This window comes from Taeniopygia guttata, chromosome 1A (genome assembly GCF_048771995.1).
Source record: "Taeniopygia guttata chromosome 1A, bTaeGut7.mat, whole genome shotgun sequence".
NCBI lineage: Eukaryota > Metazoa > Chordata > Aves > Passeriformes > Estrildidae > Taeniopygia > Taeniopygia guttata.
In genome coordinates, this window is record NC_133025.1 from 29,687,948 (window position 1) to 29,705,000 (window position 17,053).

General features: G+C 36.3%; 1 protein-coding gene across 2 annotated transcripts in view; it reads left to right on the plus strand.

Annotated features, from left to right (window-relative positions):
* The window catches only part of ARID2 (AT-rich interaction domain 2), a 91,479-nt gene that overhangs the window by 72,434 nt on the left and 1,992 nt on the right, over positions 1–17,053 (plus strand). For both annotated transcript variants that reach the window (XM_030263778.4, XM_072922429.1), the window contains 5 exons: positions 6,375–6,523; positions 11,916–12,054; positions 12,154–12,239; positions 15,536–15,659; positions 15,750–15,841. In XM_030263778.4, coding sequence (XP_030119638.4) covers positions 6,375–6,523; positions 11,916–12,054; positions 12,154–12,239; positions 15,536–15,659; positions 15,750–15,841 — 590 coding nt within the window. The remainder of the gene's footprint in view (positions 1–6,374; positions 6,524–11,915; positions 12,055–12,153; positions 12,240–15,535; positions 15,660–15,749; positions 15,842–17,053) is intronic.

Below are 17,053 nucleotides of genomic sequence, written 5' to 3' on the forward strand. Positions count from 1 at the left end.
ACAAGTTTCTTCCTTTTTTTACTTTCTCTACTTTTTGCTTCTAACTGCGACAGTGCACAAATTTAATTCTTAAAATGTATTTGAATGTCATTGAACTCACTCCTAAATTTTTGCTTAGGTTTTATTGGGGGGAGATCTATATTTTTCTGATATGTTATTTATCTTTGCTCTTAACAGAAATAATTTGATCAAAATTAGTAGTGTCTATTAGCAGCATAGGGACAACATGCTAGGTTTTCTGTAGTGTGGATATATTAGCTGTGCCTTGCTTTTTACACCAAATGTCCTTATTACACAGTTTGAATTTCTGTTGTAGCTTCTTAAGGATTTGGGTGAAGTACAAAATGGTGTGGGTGCCTCTTGAATGGAATAGGTTTATTTATTCCCTCAATATGTACCTGAAAAGAATTTGCAGTTGTATCTCAAGCAGCCACTATATGTTTAGATTTTAAGAATTTTGAGGAGGAAGTAATGCAGTTAACTATTTCATTTGATTCTGATAATGTATATCATAATACTAGAAGGGGAAGATAGGAGAAAAAATTGTACTGATAGTTTCTTCTTTACACTATTCCTAGTATCACTATTATTAATAGCTAGCACATTTTTCATTACCTCTGCAAATAGAAGTCCTGCCTGCTGGGTTTGCCATTTAGTAGAAATTTGCAGATAAGAAAAACTTGGTTTTTAATGTCTCCCTACCTGAAAGCTTGCTCATTCTGCTGTCTGCAGGATGCCCTTCCTTTCTTCAAAATTACAGAAATACAGGAGAAAATAGTTAAGTAGTTTTGAACTTGGTGAGAAGTTTATTCATTAACTATTGGCCTTAGCCATATGTCTGTATATTTATGAATCATGTCTATTCATAATATTCCAAGTACAGATGTACAGTTGAACCCATTTTAGTGTACTCTGTTCAGATATAGTGATCATCATGGTTTGGCTGAGGATTTGCAGAGATATTTACCACTTCTTTAAAATTAATATGTTGGATTATAAACTACCAAAATCACCCTGGCCAGCTCTTTTTCTTTCTCTAAAGCTGCTGAGCAACTGCAATAGCCATTGCTTTTCTGGAAAAGGAGATGCCAAGTGTTTCCAATACTAAGTCTGCTTTTAGGAGTATTTTTGAATATCCAGAAATGTAGGCAAAGTCTCATGAACTTGGTGTGAATTTTAGTGATGACTTCATTTAAAATTAGGCCTTGTGTTAGCCTTCTATTTTCTGCCTCACATTTTGACTCTTCCTCATTGATAAGCTGCTTCCTTGTCCCTAACTTTTTTGAAAGGCAGCAGCTGAGGAACACTTTTTTTCACTTGAGCATCTGCATTGTTTTATCCTCTCTGAAGTACTTAAGTATATATTGGCTGTCTTGCAGAAGAAAAAGGGAGAGCATGGTTTTTGCTGCAAACATTGTGAAATACAGTCCAGTGGAGAAAAAGGGTGAGGGACAGAGACTAAAGTGATATTAGCGATGGCAAAATTACATAGCTGCTGAAGCTTTTCATGTGTGATTTCCTGTTTGCTTGTTAGCAAACAGCTTGTATTTCAGAGAAGTGTGAAAGGGAGAGAAGAAAAAAAATTGTAATAAAAGTAAAACCAAACAGGAAGACTGAAAAATGAGGTTCAGGGGACAGAAAAGGAAAGAGAGTATTGGTTATGCAACTACAGTAGGTTTAGCTGTCATGAGCTGCAGAGAGGAGAAAGGGAAGATGCTTGAAAATAAGGAAGGATGACCAAATAAGGCAGGAGTGGAGCAACAATCTGAAAACTAAGGAAAACAAGAAAGCCTTAAATAATCTTTAAGGGAATGTAGAAGTTAAGAGAAATTTGTTTCCTTATATGAAAGGTAGTTTGAAATGGGATGATACAGTGTGCTTGGGGAAAAATGTTAATTTAATTGGCCTATTGAAATCGTATACTGGCTTACACTTGGGATAGCCCATGTAAGTGCCATTAAAATACAATTAGACAAATACAGGTTTCTTGTGTATATAATCTGAGATTATTCCCTATTAATTGTATACCTCAGCAAATCTTGTTGAGAAATAACTGTATGTATACTGAATATTTGAAAATGTCTTTCCATATTTTGCACTATGATAAACAGGGGGATCTATTAGTTATGTCAGAATAGGTACACATGATACACAGGGTGTTGCAATTTTATTCTTATATCTCTGTCTCTATTTTGTAAGCTCATGCAATGTACTCTTGAGAGGAGACAGAATGGGTACTGTACTTTTTTGGCTTCTTTTATTTTATTTTGGTGCTCTCTTTCATAGTTTGTTGCTTTCCTGAGGCATTGTGCTAGACTGGTGGTTGAAAAAGAAATGAGCAATTACATATCTGTCTGTAAGCTTTTCTTTGCCACATTTTCTTATTCCTCTTCAGATGCTTCCAAAACATCTGTTGAACATAACCATGTTGGTTTGCCCCAATTGGTGTGTGTTTTAAAGGAATGCTCTGATATCACACCAAGTTCTTAGAATTGAGTATATCTGATTTAAATTGCCTCATCTGACTTTTAAAGTAATGACTTTCTTGCTCATCACTGTCATTCCCTCACAAACAGTGCACACCCATTTCTCTTAAGGCTGCCCACTTGACACACACTTATGTTGAAATTTAGGTGGCAAAATTTGTGTAGCCTTGGATATTTGCTCCTACTTCTCTGTTGATTGGAAAGCTGTGAATTACTATGCACCAGAAAGCAGGTGTGTAGCTCCAGGAGGTGTAATTCATTCCTAGCCACGGAGCAAATGACTTTCTCAGCTGGAAGTAGTGAAACACAGAATCTGTGTGCTTTTATTGCCCTTCGCTTGTGAAGCACACTGTTGCAAGGACGCATAAACTTCTCAGTGATCTAACAAGAAAACAACATTTATTTTGGTGCCTACTTATCCACTTGATCCCTTTCTCACACTCAAATTCTGCTCCATTTGTTTTCAGCTTATGCATTTTTATGGATGTGTTCATTAGTGTGAATAAAACCAAACAAAATTTTGTCATATCAAGCTGTAAATCCTGTTATTCTTTAAAAGTATTTTTACTAATAATTAACTGTTTCTTTTTAAATTACATTTATTTACAGTGGCTGTGCACGTATTAGTGGTGGGAAAAAAATGCAGCTTAATGCTTTTAAACTGCATATGGCTCTACATGTCAATAGAATCCCCAGCACACTGGGATGCACAGTGTTCTCTTGCTGGTGGCACAGCAGGCCTTTTAAATAGAATGTGCAGGTTTCATGATAAAATAGCTATCTGTTCATACATAAAGGGAATAGCATCGTTGGTGCTGTCAAATATAAGTGGAGGCCACATCTGCCCTCAGCTCATAGGGTTTGTTACTCCTACCACACAGGGAGCTTCTGTGCCCAAATGTAGGAGCTCTTGTGCATAAAATTAAATTAACATCTTGGTAAACAGTTCAATCTAGTTAGCAGAAGTTGTACTCTCAGTTGTACTTAGTTGTACTCTTGGTTATCATGACCAGGTTGAATTTCTTCCCCCTCTACAATACCTCATTCTAAAGTCAACCCAGTCTAGATACAAAATCTCTACCTGTTTATTAAAAGTAGGTTCTAGTATCTGCTCCATAAGTAGACTGTACAAGTATTAAGGGTTTGTATTTGTGTACTTCAGGTTTGAGTGTAAACCCTACTGAGATAATGATGCTGCTCTAGAGGTACCTTTCAGTCCCAAGATTCTGTGAGAAAAGGGCTAAGTGGTGGTAGTTGCAAATTGTATCATGGAGAGGTCTGATTTTATTATAAAAGGGTGTTGTGTAGCACTTTCAAGTTTAGTGGAATACTGGGCATTTGTTTTCTTGGGAAACCTGGAGTCATTAAATGTTTTTACTGGAGGAGGAAATTTTCTGGAATCTTTATGCCCCAGGGAAAGACTTTATGATGTTACTTTTGTTAAACTTAATTAGGGAAAAGTTAACGTCTGTCATCGTTTAAAGAAATAAATGAGTTAACATAATCATTGCATATGAGCACTGTAAAGTAGGTAGTACCTAGCAAGTATTTCTTGGTATATTTCTGTGAGAAAAGGGAGTTTAATTTCTGGAAAACAAAGGCTATACCTAATATTAGTGATATCCCATGTGTCATTCATTATTAAACTAATACATGACAATAGAGGGAAAAGAAAACCAAAAATTAGCATTGATCTTTATGAATCTTTCTGATCTCTTGAATGAAGAAAGGAAGGCTTTGTGATGTTTCACTGTAAAGCTTTCATTTCTAAAATAAAATAAAAAATGCTAGGGGTAAATGTAACTTTGCTTTACTTGTTGATTTAAAAATATAATCAAAAAAGCTGATAGGCAAGTATGGATTTGTCTTAAAAAATACATGGAAGTCATGTCCACCAAGTTTGAGTGAAACTACTCCACAGTAGAGCAGTAAGAAGAGAATTTTAAACAAGAGCAGCTATTTTACATGTTTGTTTTCAATTTATTAGCTTTTTCTCCTCACAGGAAAAAAAATGGGAGGAGACACTAAATGGTAATTTTTTGTCGTGAAAATTTGTTTCTCTTTCTGAGCTCTTTCATTTTCAGCATGCAACATTTTGTGTTGCATATCTCACATCAACTTATTTAAAATAAACAATTTTTCAATGAGATGGTATTAAAACCTTTGAATGCCACTAGGAGAGCTTGCCAGAGAAACCCTTGAGAAAATTCATAATTCCAGATTAATTGCAGGGTTGGCTTTGAATGGAGTAAATAATACATGAACCACATTGAATGATGAGAATTAAGTGAAATACTGAATTCATTCAGTAAGCTCATTTTCTCTTCAGCACATTAAATGAGACAGAAGTTCTACAGGGACAAAAAGTCACATAAAAGACCATCAGATTGTGTTGATACTGGGATGCCAAGTGAAGGTTGCAAAACAAGTTATACTGCTGACACTCCATTATTTTACTTGCAGCTTCATTTTAAAAATGTCTTTTTAAGGGGATGTTGATATTAAAAAACTCCACTTATGTTTACCTTTTGTTGGAAGGCACCTTGTGAAGGATTAATTGCCCATTCTGTGAAATAGCTTAAAGGTCTTTAGGTGAAAATCATTGCTGAGTTCAAAATAGTTTGTAGTTATGACTAATGGACTCAAGTCCTTTCTTACAACTTTTCATATATGTCAGTGGATCACAGGCATCATAAGCAGTTGTGCTGTACTCAGGAGTTTTGCAGAGTTTTTATCATGTTTTATTGCTTGGATATGGGATGTGTTTTGATTTTGATCAGACTTTTTTTGCTGTCCCTTGGGTCATGTTAGTACAGTAGTATACTAACATGTGGTATAATCTGTGATAGTTATTAACTCACTGCCTTGTGTGACTGCAGTCCACAGTGCCAACAGAGATCAGCAGGAAGAAAATGTACCTCAGTATAAAAATGAAATGTTAGAAATTGAAGTTAGCAATTGGTTTCTTCGTAGCAAAAGTCTGAAGTTTCTCAGTAACAGAGCTATAAAGATCTAAATGTGTGCACCATAGGAGAGTGTTTGCTTACAATATTCTTACACAGACTTAGAAGCAATTTTATTTTATCTCTTTAGAGTGTGAATTTGTTTTCAAACAGTGGGGGAGAAAAGGATGTTAGGTCTTCATCTCTAAATAATATTCAAAAGCTTTATTTTTATACTGTCATCATCCTTACAAACTTCTTGCTGACCAGAGCCTTCCAGGAAAAAAAAAAAAATAAGAGAAACAATATTCTGGCACAGTCAGTTTTGAAATGGAAAGTTCAGCATTCAGTATCCATTAGTCAGAAAAAGGAACAAAATTAGTTTGGGTTTATATATTTTTAGGTAACTTCAAAGATAATTTTAGTTGAGTGCTTCCTGTTCTGTTATATTGTGGGGGAGCAAGGGGAACATAATTTTGCTTTCTGAAACATTTCTGTTTTAATTGTATACAAGTTGTTCAGCATTGTCCGGCATTCTGAGCATGTAGTGCTATTCCCTATGCTGATGATACTGCAGTAGCTTGAGTTTGCATGAAGTTTTTGTTCTTTTCTTAAATAACAATGAAGTGGTTGAACAATAATGTTAACCTTTGCTCCACTAGTGCCCTTGAGAAATTTCTTTGTAGTCATAGTTCTGTATTTGAATTTGGGCATGAAGTTTATTATTTGAATATTAGGAAGTTCTGTATAAGTACTACAGTGTAAAAGTTGTATGTCCCTCATGTTACGGTGTCTTACTAATACTTACTCAGAGTTCAGAGTATTAAAAATTAAACACCTGTGTTGAATTAATGTATAAAACAGAAAGTCTTTTTCAACAAGCAGTAAACTGTATGTCAAGTGTAGAAATAAGCCCTGCTTAAAATTGTTTTTACTTTTTCTACAGAGCACACCCGCAACATCGATACCAACAGTTCAAGTACAGGGCCAGCAGATGAATTTGCAGCCACCTCCATACACTGCAGCAAGTCAACATGCAGAGCAAATGAAAAAACCTGGACAGAACTTCATGTGTCTGTGGCAGTCTTGTAAAAAGTAAATGGCTCCTTTATTTACCTTTTACTGATATGTAACAAATGCTTGTATATAGAAGGTGATTCTACAAGTTCCATCCATTCTGTTTCCTTAAGTTACCTTATACTTTGTCAGTGGGGAAAAGAAAAAGTGAAAAGTGTTGAGGAAATTGAATGAGATGGGAGAAGGCAAGACACTTTAACTGCTCTCAGTTATACTTTAGAGCATAAAATGAGTATTATGTGACTTTCTTGAAGTATATTTATTCTTTAGTAACAAAAAATAATTGTGTAGTTCAGTTTAAAAGAATTCTGAGCTCTGAAGCATGTTCTCTGTGTTGTAAATATAAAAACAGTTCCTGTACTGCAGTTACAAATCATGTCTTGACATTTTCTTGTGTTTCCAGTTTTGCAAGAGCAGGGTGTTGCACTTCAATGTCCTGGTCACAGTCTTATTTAGCTTATGACTAATTTTGGTAATTACACCATTTGTGTTCCAGAGGATGCCATTGTCTTGAAAGGAAGTAGTAAGAGACTGGGCCTTAAGACTAGACAGCCATGATTTAATTTTTTTTAAAAATTTGCTTCTGTTGTACTTAGAGAGGAGTGAATTACCAGACATTTAGGTGTAGGCTTATAAAAACTTTATACTACTCTTATAGAAAGTATGTGTATCTTGACACTGATTTTTAAAATAACTTAAGTTTGTGAATATATTTAGTTTGTGGGCGGAGGCAGAGTTGGTGAAAAAAAAGTAGGTGTCAAATAGCCACTTTGAAAACTGGAGACAAATTGTGAGTGAGAAAAATTGCATAACATATAGGATGGTACGAAAAAGAGCGACAGCCTCACCACCGTAGGATGACAAAGGGAGCATAAAGATTTGACAGAAAGCTGGTGGGAAATCAAAAAAATTGGGATGAAAAGATGGAGAAGTTTAACTGTTTGAAACAGATAGTGAAAATAAGACATTTGATCAGAATTATAGGCATACTGGATGAGAGTTAGTATGAAACTCCTGAAGGTATAATTTCTGTTTCTTTCATTCCTTGCAAACATAATTCTAAGATCATTCAGTCAATGCAAGAGATCTGGTGCTTTTTAAATCATTGTATTACTTTCAGTTTAAAAGCAATTTTCTTTGTTAGGTGACACTTGTCTGTGTAAGAAATCTATTACTACTAATAAATAGAACCGTAGAGCCACAGTCTGCTGGCTGCATGGTAGGTGTATTAACTCATGCCTAAGTATTGGTGGGTTGCATTGAGGTTGAAATGAAAGGCTGGGACAGTGTCACAGCAGAAGCCTTGCCAGTGTATAACATGTCAAAGAGTTTGCTGAACTACAGTTTTAAAGTATAAGTCACCAACTTCATTCCATGTCTAAGGTTACATAGGATAAGCTGTGGTGGGGCAGGAGGAGGAGCAGTAGTATTAAATTACCTTACATTATCAGTCTTTTTGTAGTCTGTCTTAAAATATAACTCCAGAAGGTTTACCTGAGTCCGAAGTTCAGGGCTACAAGGCCATTGATATCATTGCTCCGTGCCTAGTGTATTGTTTCTGTTCCTTTAGTTTATCTGGCTGTTACTTCCTGTACTGCTTTTCGTTCATGGTTAAATTGCATTATTTTCAAAAGCTTTCAGAGATTTTTGCATTAATAGATTTAGTTAATATGACACACAACTCTTGTTTTTATGCTGTCACCTTTAAAATAGTTATTTCAGTCCCAGCCAAAAACCAGTTCAGGTGAACATTCCGCTTGACCTTCTCTGTGGTGAGGAGAGAAACAAAATGTTAAGTTAGCATTTTTCTCAAATATGTATTGTTTATTCATATTTCTTGAACAGCCTGATTAAAAACAGGTATATCAAATCTCCTGTAGGCTTCCTGGTTCTGTTAGACGGAAAGAAAAATCTGGAATTGCCACCTGTTCTTTCTTTTTTTTTTTGTACTTCTCAATCTTAGCTGCTTTTATTGAGTCGTTTAAGTGGGAAACAAGAAAATTCTTTTGAGTGGGTCTTTAGTCTGTGTGAATATCACATTCACTTCTTGGTTTCATTCTCGATTGCTTAGCAATTTTTTCCCCTAGGATTAAGCAGGCAGTTTCATCACAGTAGAATGATAGAATACTGGGGGGATTTTGTGATATTTGTAGCTAACTGGAAAGATATGACAGGAAGCACATTTGAAAAAATAAGTTTCACCTGTTTCTCTGCATGTTCTTTAGTTTAATTCTCAAAAAATACTAGCATTATGTTTTCCTTCAAAGATGCCATGCAGAAGTCCTTAAACATTTTATTGTGAAGGCCTTAAACATTTTATTGTGAAGCAGGATAAATATGAATAAATAAAATAGTATTTTAAATAACACTGGGACCAGTGTTATTTCCTACTGACTAATTTGACTGCTCCAGTTATCAATGTTCCAGTGGTGTGTACTGGTGGTTTGGTTTGGGTTTTTTAGAGCTGAATTAGGAAACATCAGACCAAGATTTGAAATGCCACAGATTTAGTAGTGTCTGAAGACTACAATGAGATGAGGCTGAATTATGCAAATAGTTGAAATGATTGTCCTCTGGCAGATCTGTTCACATTTAATATCTGAAGTGGAAGTAAAATTCTAAAAGGTGTCAGTCAGACCATTACTTTGCATTAAGGATGTAACAGAAAGTAGGTGTTTTCCTTTGAACTTCAGCTGTCTGCAGGTAGTGCTAATTGTATGCAGCGTAATTTAAAATCTGCTGTTTTGTTTCACATGCAGGCAGATGTCTACTCTTGAATTGCTTTGTATTTAAAAAGTAAATTGAAAATGCTATTGGATCTCCATTGCCTGTCAAGTCAGCTACTAATGTTCTGTTCAACAGTTGAATTAAGTGTGTAACAAGAGTCTAGACTGAACTGACCCTATTGTCAGTATGTAAGCTTTTTTAATTACAATAGTTAGGTGTTTCTTTAAGGAAAAACAGTTTTTCTCTGCAAAATGGTACCAAGTTTAAATCTTTTTAGGTCAGTGATTGAAGTGTGTAACACTGAATATGTTAAATAGTGAATGAGCCAACATAACTGAACTAGCTTTATTTTTCTGAAGCTTTGCCATGTTGAATGAAGTGTTTTGCCCTGTATTTTGAATTTCACTTAGGCTGTGAGATTTGTTTCATCTATGCCAGAAATTATTCATAAAATGGTTGGTACCAGGCATAAGCTGATTCCCCTTTATTGTGTCCTCTGAAACACCCACTGGTGAGCCAGTGTAGATGTAAAACATTTTATTTTCATTTCCTACTATGGGTTATCTGGACCAACAGCATGAGGCAGGCATTTCTTCTTCGCAGCTTCCCTTCAGTAATAGGTAACTGGCATGTGAAAGATTAATGCTTTTAAAGAGAGTAGTATTTATTGCCAATGCAGAAGGTAATTGCTGTATTACAGGTGGTTACTGCAGTAGCATTCAGTTTAAAACTAAGACTTTGTCTTTATAGTGTTCAGGTATCAGTATCTGTGTGCTTGGGCCTAGGCATCTGTTGCAAGTAGATTTGCATAATGGACACTACTGAAATTAGTAGTGGGATGTGGAAGGATCAAAGCACTCACTGATTTGCTGTTCATAAGCTGAGAGTGTGTGAGGGCAGCTGGTGGCAATGACTTCCCAAATGGCAGCAGCCAGGTTTCTCGACCTCTTAGGTCCAAACATTAAGTGGGTAGTGATGAACTGGGTTAGTTGTATTGAAGTGAATTTTGAGCAGCTAAATCTTTAGGCCGTTTTTTTTCTCTGTTGGAGTAAGGGGCCTAATTTGTAACATCTGTGATACATAAGGTGTATATATAGGCTAAAAAAACAATGTTTTGAGTAATTCACTATTTTCACGTCATGTATTTTAAAATGCAGCAAATCTCCTTTACCAGCTTATGTATGTTACAATAGCAGATCATTTGTCTGCATGAAATTGGAGGTAGCTTATGTTTCAGCAGTCATGCATTGGTGGAGCTTGCAGTCTTGAGAAATTCAGGTCAGGTAAGGAGTCAAGTCAGGCTCTTGAACTTTAAGGTAAACTGGCAAACTTTTAGCTGTTAGGGGAGATTTTTGGGGACAGAGAAGTGGAACAGAGATGGAAAAACTGGAACTGAACCTGGCAGAAAATAACAGGAAGGGCTTGTACCGGTACATTAATCAGAAAAGGAGTGTCAGAGGAGGTGTACCCTTGCTGGTGAACAGATAACAATAAACAAAGCCAGCATGGCTTCACCAAGGCAAAATCCTGTCTGACCAGCCTAGTGGCTTTCTGTGATGGAGTAACTGCATCAGAGGGTAAGGGGAGGGCTACAGATATAATTTATCTGGCCTTCTGTAAAGCCTTTGACATGGTACCCCACAACATCCTTCTTCCTAAATTGGAGAGAGATGGATTTGATAAGTGGACTGGTAGATGAATTAGGAATTGGTTGAACAGTCACATCCAGAGGGTGATAATCAGAGGCTGAGTCTTGATGGACTTCAGTGACACATGGTGTCCCTCATGTGTCTCTACTGGGACCAGTGTTATTTAATATTTTCATTAATGACAAGGATGAAGGGATCGAGCGCTCCCTCAGCACGTTTGCAGATGACACTGAGCTGAGAGGTGCAGCTGACACACCTGAAGCACAGGATGCCATCCAGAGGGACCTGGACAGGCCTGAGCAGTGGCCCATGGGAATCTCGTGGGGTTTGACAAGAGCAAGTGCAAGGTGCTGCACCTGGACTGGGGCAGTCCCTGGTGTCAGCACAGGCTGGGGATGAACAGATCGAGGGCAGCCCTGCTGAGAAGGACTCGGGGTGCTGCGGGAGGAGAGGCTGGACATGACCCAACCATGGGCACTCACAGCACAGAGAGCCAGTCAAGGGAGATGATTCTGCCCATATACTCTGCTCCAGTGAGACCCCACCTGCAGTGCTGCATCCAGCTCTGGGGTCCCCAGTACAGGAAGGACATGGACCTACTGGAGCAAGTCTAGAGGAGAGCCACCAGGTTGATCAGATTTAAGTAAGGTCTGAATCTGACTGCCAGTGGAGAAGGAAAATGGGAGGAGTATAAGAAATTCTCTTGTATAATTATATATTTTTATATATAAATATAAAAATACATAAACCTCATCTTGTTTAGCTGTTCATAGTTTGTTGCTATATTTTGCTTGTGTTACAGAGATATTTCATTCAGATTTGGAAAAATCATATTGACATTTATTGGTAGCTCACTGGTAATATGTGTACATATTTTTCCCCTCAAAATTTTGCAACTTTCTATTTATCAATGCATGTCTCAATTCAGAAAAAAAAAAAAGGTTAACCACTATGAGTTGATGTTTGTTATATTTGTACTTAACCATTCACTGGGGAAAAAAATAAAATTAAATTCCCTTCTCCTCTTTCTGTAGGTGGTTTCAGACACCATCACAGGTTTTCTATCATGCAGCAACCGAACATGGAGGAAAAGATGTCTACCCAGGGCAGTGCTTATGGGAGGGATGTGAACCTTTCCAGCGGCAGAGATTTTCCTTCATTACCCATTTACAGGTACAGATTATCTTTCACATACTACTTCAGAAAACAGTAGGAATTTCATGGTAAATTTCCACACACCATTGTTGCCATCTTTCTCTTTTCTTCAAATAGGATAAGCACTGTTCCAGAGATGCTTTGCTTGCAGGATTAAAGCAAGATGAACATGGACAAGCAGGAAATCAGAAGCCTTCCAATAAGTAAGAGATTTGAGCTTCATTAACAATAGAAAAAATAAGAGAATTAGAAATTATTGAAAGAGTTTGTTTATAACTTGCCTTATCAGGTGAAACTCTGCATATGTAAGAATCTGTAATCAAATTTGAGGTCCATTCCAGTAAGACAAAAGCGGGACTAGATTCTGATGTAGTTGCAGTTCCTTAAAAAAACCCCAGGTAATTCTTTAAAGTATGTGGGTCAAAACTCTATGATGAACATTGTTCTCAACATGTTCTCCTATTTTTTTGCCCAACTGGGTAGCATTTTATAACTTTCTTTGTAACAAGGAAGTGCTTGTCATACAAGTGGAAAGTTATTTATTTTGTACGGTTCATGTGTCACAGAGGTGAGATGGATTGTCCTGCAACTTGCTGTATTCCTTCCAGTTTTGTGGTCTAAATTTGGGCTGATTTGATCCAGCAACTGTTGTAATAAACTTTCCTTTAAACATGCAGGCAAGATAAATGATAAAGACTCCTCAGAGTCTTCTGATTTTGTGTTGCTGTCTGAAATCATATTTGGCTCTTCCCTTTCCCAGAATGATTTTGACCATCTGGAATTAATATTGCAGAGTGCAACCCCATTGGTGTGAGGTTTTGGGGCTGGCTGTGTTAATAGTGGAATTGTTCAAGGTTCAGTTACTTGTTTAAGTGTGTTAAGACCTGGTCTTTGTTAGTAACTGATTGGAACCACTTTAGATGTAATTACATAGTCCCAGGCAGATTTTTGCAGTTCCGTTTTGTGGCTTGTAAAACTGCTACCAAGCTGCTGGAGGAAGCAGAGAAAGTCAAGTTACGAAAACTGAGAAATTTAGTTTGAGAATTCTTTTTTAATATAAAAAACCATCTTAACACAGAATTGCTTTATGGGGTCTTGTTTCATTAAACTGAGCAACACTCGGATCTTGGAAAACCACAGAAAGAACTCAAGCTGTCTTACAAGGTCTTGGCTTAATTTACTTTTTTTATGAGTCCTAGAAGTGTGTCAGATATATCAGCTCACAACTGATACTCCATATCATTAAATTCTTGTATGGAGCTCTGAAGCAGCTGAAAAAAAACCTGATACTGAGACAAAGCATGTTTTAAGCCATCAACTTGTAGGCATTTATTAGGTGAACTCTCTTCACTTAATCCCTCACTATTTAGTAAAAATCACTCTTAGCTCAGAGACTTCAGATGGTGAGTGTTACCAGTGCTGCAAAATAGAGCACAGTGTAACAGATGAGGGCCCATTCCCTGATCATACTTTCTGTCTATCATAACACCATACCCTCTTGAAAAACTCTGTGATGGCTTTTCTAGAACCAGTTAGGCAACATAAAGTATATAACATAACATTACTGATAACATTACAGAATGGTTTTATACCTTAATTCTGTATTTCAAGTTCTATTATTTTAACTCTTCTGGTTTTCAGAGGTAGCTTAGTATTACATTCTGAAAGTTCAGGTAGCACTACCAATTTAACTGTGTGTTGACTGTAGCTTTATGCATTGGAATCCTTTTGGATTCACGGTGATTTTTTTTTTCCTTGTTGCCACTAAAGCATAGGTGAATATTCTTAAAGCTCTGTGGGAGTGGGGCAGGAGATTACTTTAAATCATAACATAAATGGTAGGGTTTGAAGTTAAATTGATAATACAATTTAAAAAATTCAAGAAATCTAGATGTTTCAAGAGAGAGATACTTGCCCACAGACACAAGTCAGTTCACTTGATGTCTGAGTGACTCTTTATAAATTTCTTTTTTCTTCAAACTTAAAAAGAGAAGATAGATAATTTTTAATATGTTCCTAATTTATTGCAGTTGTCCCTTTTTCAGTATTTCTAGAATACTAGAAATATTTTAGTATTTCTAAAATATTGTATCATAAATGTTGAAGAGACATTCAGGACAGCCTCCATTGATGAATCCTTGTGCTTCTCAATATGGGGGAAGCAAAAATGTTCCAGAAATTCAAAATGAAGACAATAATTCTTTTACTGTGGTACTCAGTCTTCTATAAACATGTCATTGCCCACCAGTTTCTTAATTCAGTTCCTGCCATTCTCCTTTAACTTCATAAAACCTTTAATTTATTTCATGTATTACATATTTTATTTTATATATATTTATATTTCATATATTATTTCTATTTGGGGAGATGATAGAATGATTATGAGCTAAGGTGTTAGGAAGGGCTCTGTCTGTTACTACAGTAACCCAGTTTTTAGCTGGGCTTCCTTGCTATTAGAATCTCAGATTACTAAGCAGGTCTCTCTAAGTAGAGAATTCAAGTTTTGTTTTTAGAATATTCAATTTCAATATAAGATACCTAAATTAAACTCCTACAGGCTTTCATTAAAAAAAAATACAACATTTACATTTAATTTATGCCACATTTACAAGTAAGTACTACTTATACTTCTTAACCAAGTTCTACTAAGGTATGAAAATACTTCATAATAATATTGTTCAAAATATTGAAGTGTGCTGATGCTTTTCACCCCTAATACTTCAAATTGTTTTTTAGGATGACATTATGAGTAAATAATTAGGTGAAGTTGCATATTTACACATTCTGAACTCTGATGGCATAAGTAATTTCCAAGGTTTTTACATGAAATACAACTTTGACTTCAGTGTTAATACTGAAAATGGAGAAGTTGCTTCTGCTATATTTGTTATACCCTGCCTAATTTATTAATGTCAGTTTAAAAGCTTCAGTGAACAGGTAATTGGTTTTACAAATATTTGATCTGATTCAACAGTTACATGTTTTATGTCTTATAACATAACTTATATTATTTTATATTGCTTCTCACTAATCACAGTTAATACATATCTTATATTGTCTTACTGTGTAATGGTCCCAATGAGCCGTGTCAGGTTTTGAGTAGTTATTCTTTAAGGACCTTCCCATGCCAAATCTCAGATGGCATTTGCATAGCTGATATCACAGTTTCTGGCTGATAAAACATCCCTTTAAACTGGTACACTTCAGGAAATGGCTGTGTTATTAGTACAGTATATTACTTTTCCATCACAAATGTCAGGGGTGATGAGCAATACTTGTTCAAGAGAAGTGTTTTTTCACATAAAGTGCATGACTCTTCTTAAGGGTTTACAGTAAGGCTTATCTCTGTGGAAGCAATCATGTATCAGCACCAAGGGTTAATGGATCTTTGTGTCTCTGTTCAGATAGGTTAAAAATTGTAAGATAAGTTTCCTAGTTGTTAATTGTCTATAAAGCAGCACAAAGCTTATTTTTATTAATTCTTCTTTTACTAATGTAGGCAGCCAGCTGCAGGGGCTACTGCTTCTACTCCCAGAGCACAGAAGGCCATTGTGAATCATCCAAGTGCTGCCCTAATGGCATTAAGGAGAGGATCAAGAAACCTTGTCTTCAGAGATTTCACAGTTAGTATTGTTTGAATCAAGTATTAGATACTAATTGTTGCCTACTACTAACTGCAGGTGTTTTACATTTTTTTGTCTTTACTTTCTTAGGATGAAAAAGAGGGACCAATAACTAAACACATCCGATTAACAGCTGCCTTAATATTAAAAAATATTGGTAAATATTCAGAATGTGGTCGCAGGTAAGCACTGTATAATTTTTCTGGTATCAGTGGGCACTGTTATTTCTGTTCTTTCCAGTACCAAACAATAGGTAGGTTTTACCTATCTTTAAAAACCCCACTAAGTATATTGACAGTACACTTTCTCTATCACTTCTGCACTATGTCCTTCCCCACACAAATGCTCTGTGTCATCTTACTAAAGACAGCATTTGTGATCCAGATGATTGAAAAGTGGCTGGCAAATTTGGCAGGTTAAATTTTAGGAGACAGATGAGAGAAACCTTTGCTGTCCTTTTCCTCCACAGCAGTACTGCATGATTCTGAAAATTAATTTTTGTGTAAACAACTTCCCAGTGGCAGTACCATTTAAATTCAGTTGAGAAAGAGGCAAAATGAGCTCTTAGAAACACCATCTTAAGCTGCACAGGGAGGGGGGCAGTTGTGTTTCATACTTGCTGCCTCTCTGTAGCTTTCCTCTCCAAACTTGGGTTAATGCTGATAAATGACCCAGCTTTCCTTTTACTTATAGAAGATCCTTCAGTAAGTAAACAGTCCAGTACTGACTCATGGTACTAAGCAGGAAATGCTCTTTTGATTAAAAAGTAGTAATTACTTACTGTGCCAGTGATCACCATGCATGCTGCTTCTTGTTTTTTTCCAAGAACTTAGAAGCTGAGTGTTTTCTTGGTTTTGTTTTGTATTCGTTTGGCTTCATAATAGCAGAAGTAATGATTGCTGATGAGAATGTATTAATGTTGCCTGTTGTTCACAAACCTGTCAGTAGGGAGGAATTTCCTCGTTGTAGTTCTAAACAAAAGAGTCCTGATACTGGTTGTAGAAATGCTCCTGCTGTCTTTAGCTACCTAATTGTGAGTTGTAGTGAAAATTCTTGGGAGAGTGTGGTGAAAAGATGAGGGGAAACGAGCAGAGGAAATTTGTCCCATTGCTGTCAGTAACACTGAGGGACAATGCCCATCTCTGAGCCAGAGTTTTCCATTCTGCCAGTCTCCTGGGGAGCTGGGAATCTACCTGAGCAAGAGTCAGTAGTTGCAGGCAGAAGCTTTCTTAGTTACTGGACCAACATATTTCAGAGTAATCTTGTAATTTGTTACACCCACACTTTTGAGTTATTTTTGCTTCAAGCTGGCAAATTCAGATGTTGATGGCCAGGTAGCCAAAATTGCTTCAGTGTTGACCTAATTTCTCATGTGATTATCATTTTGTTCTGAA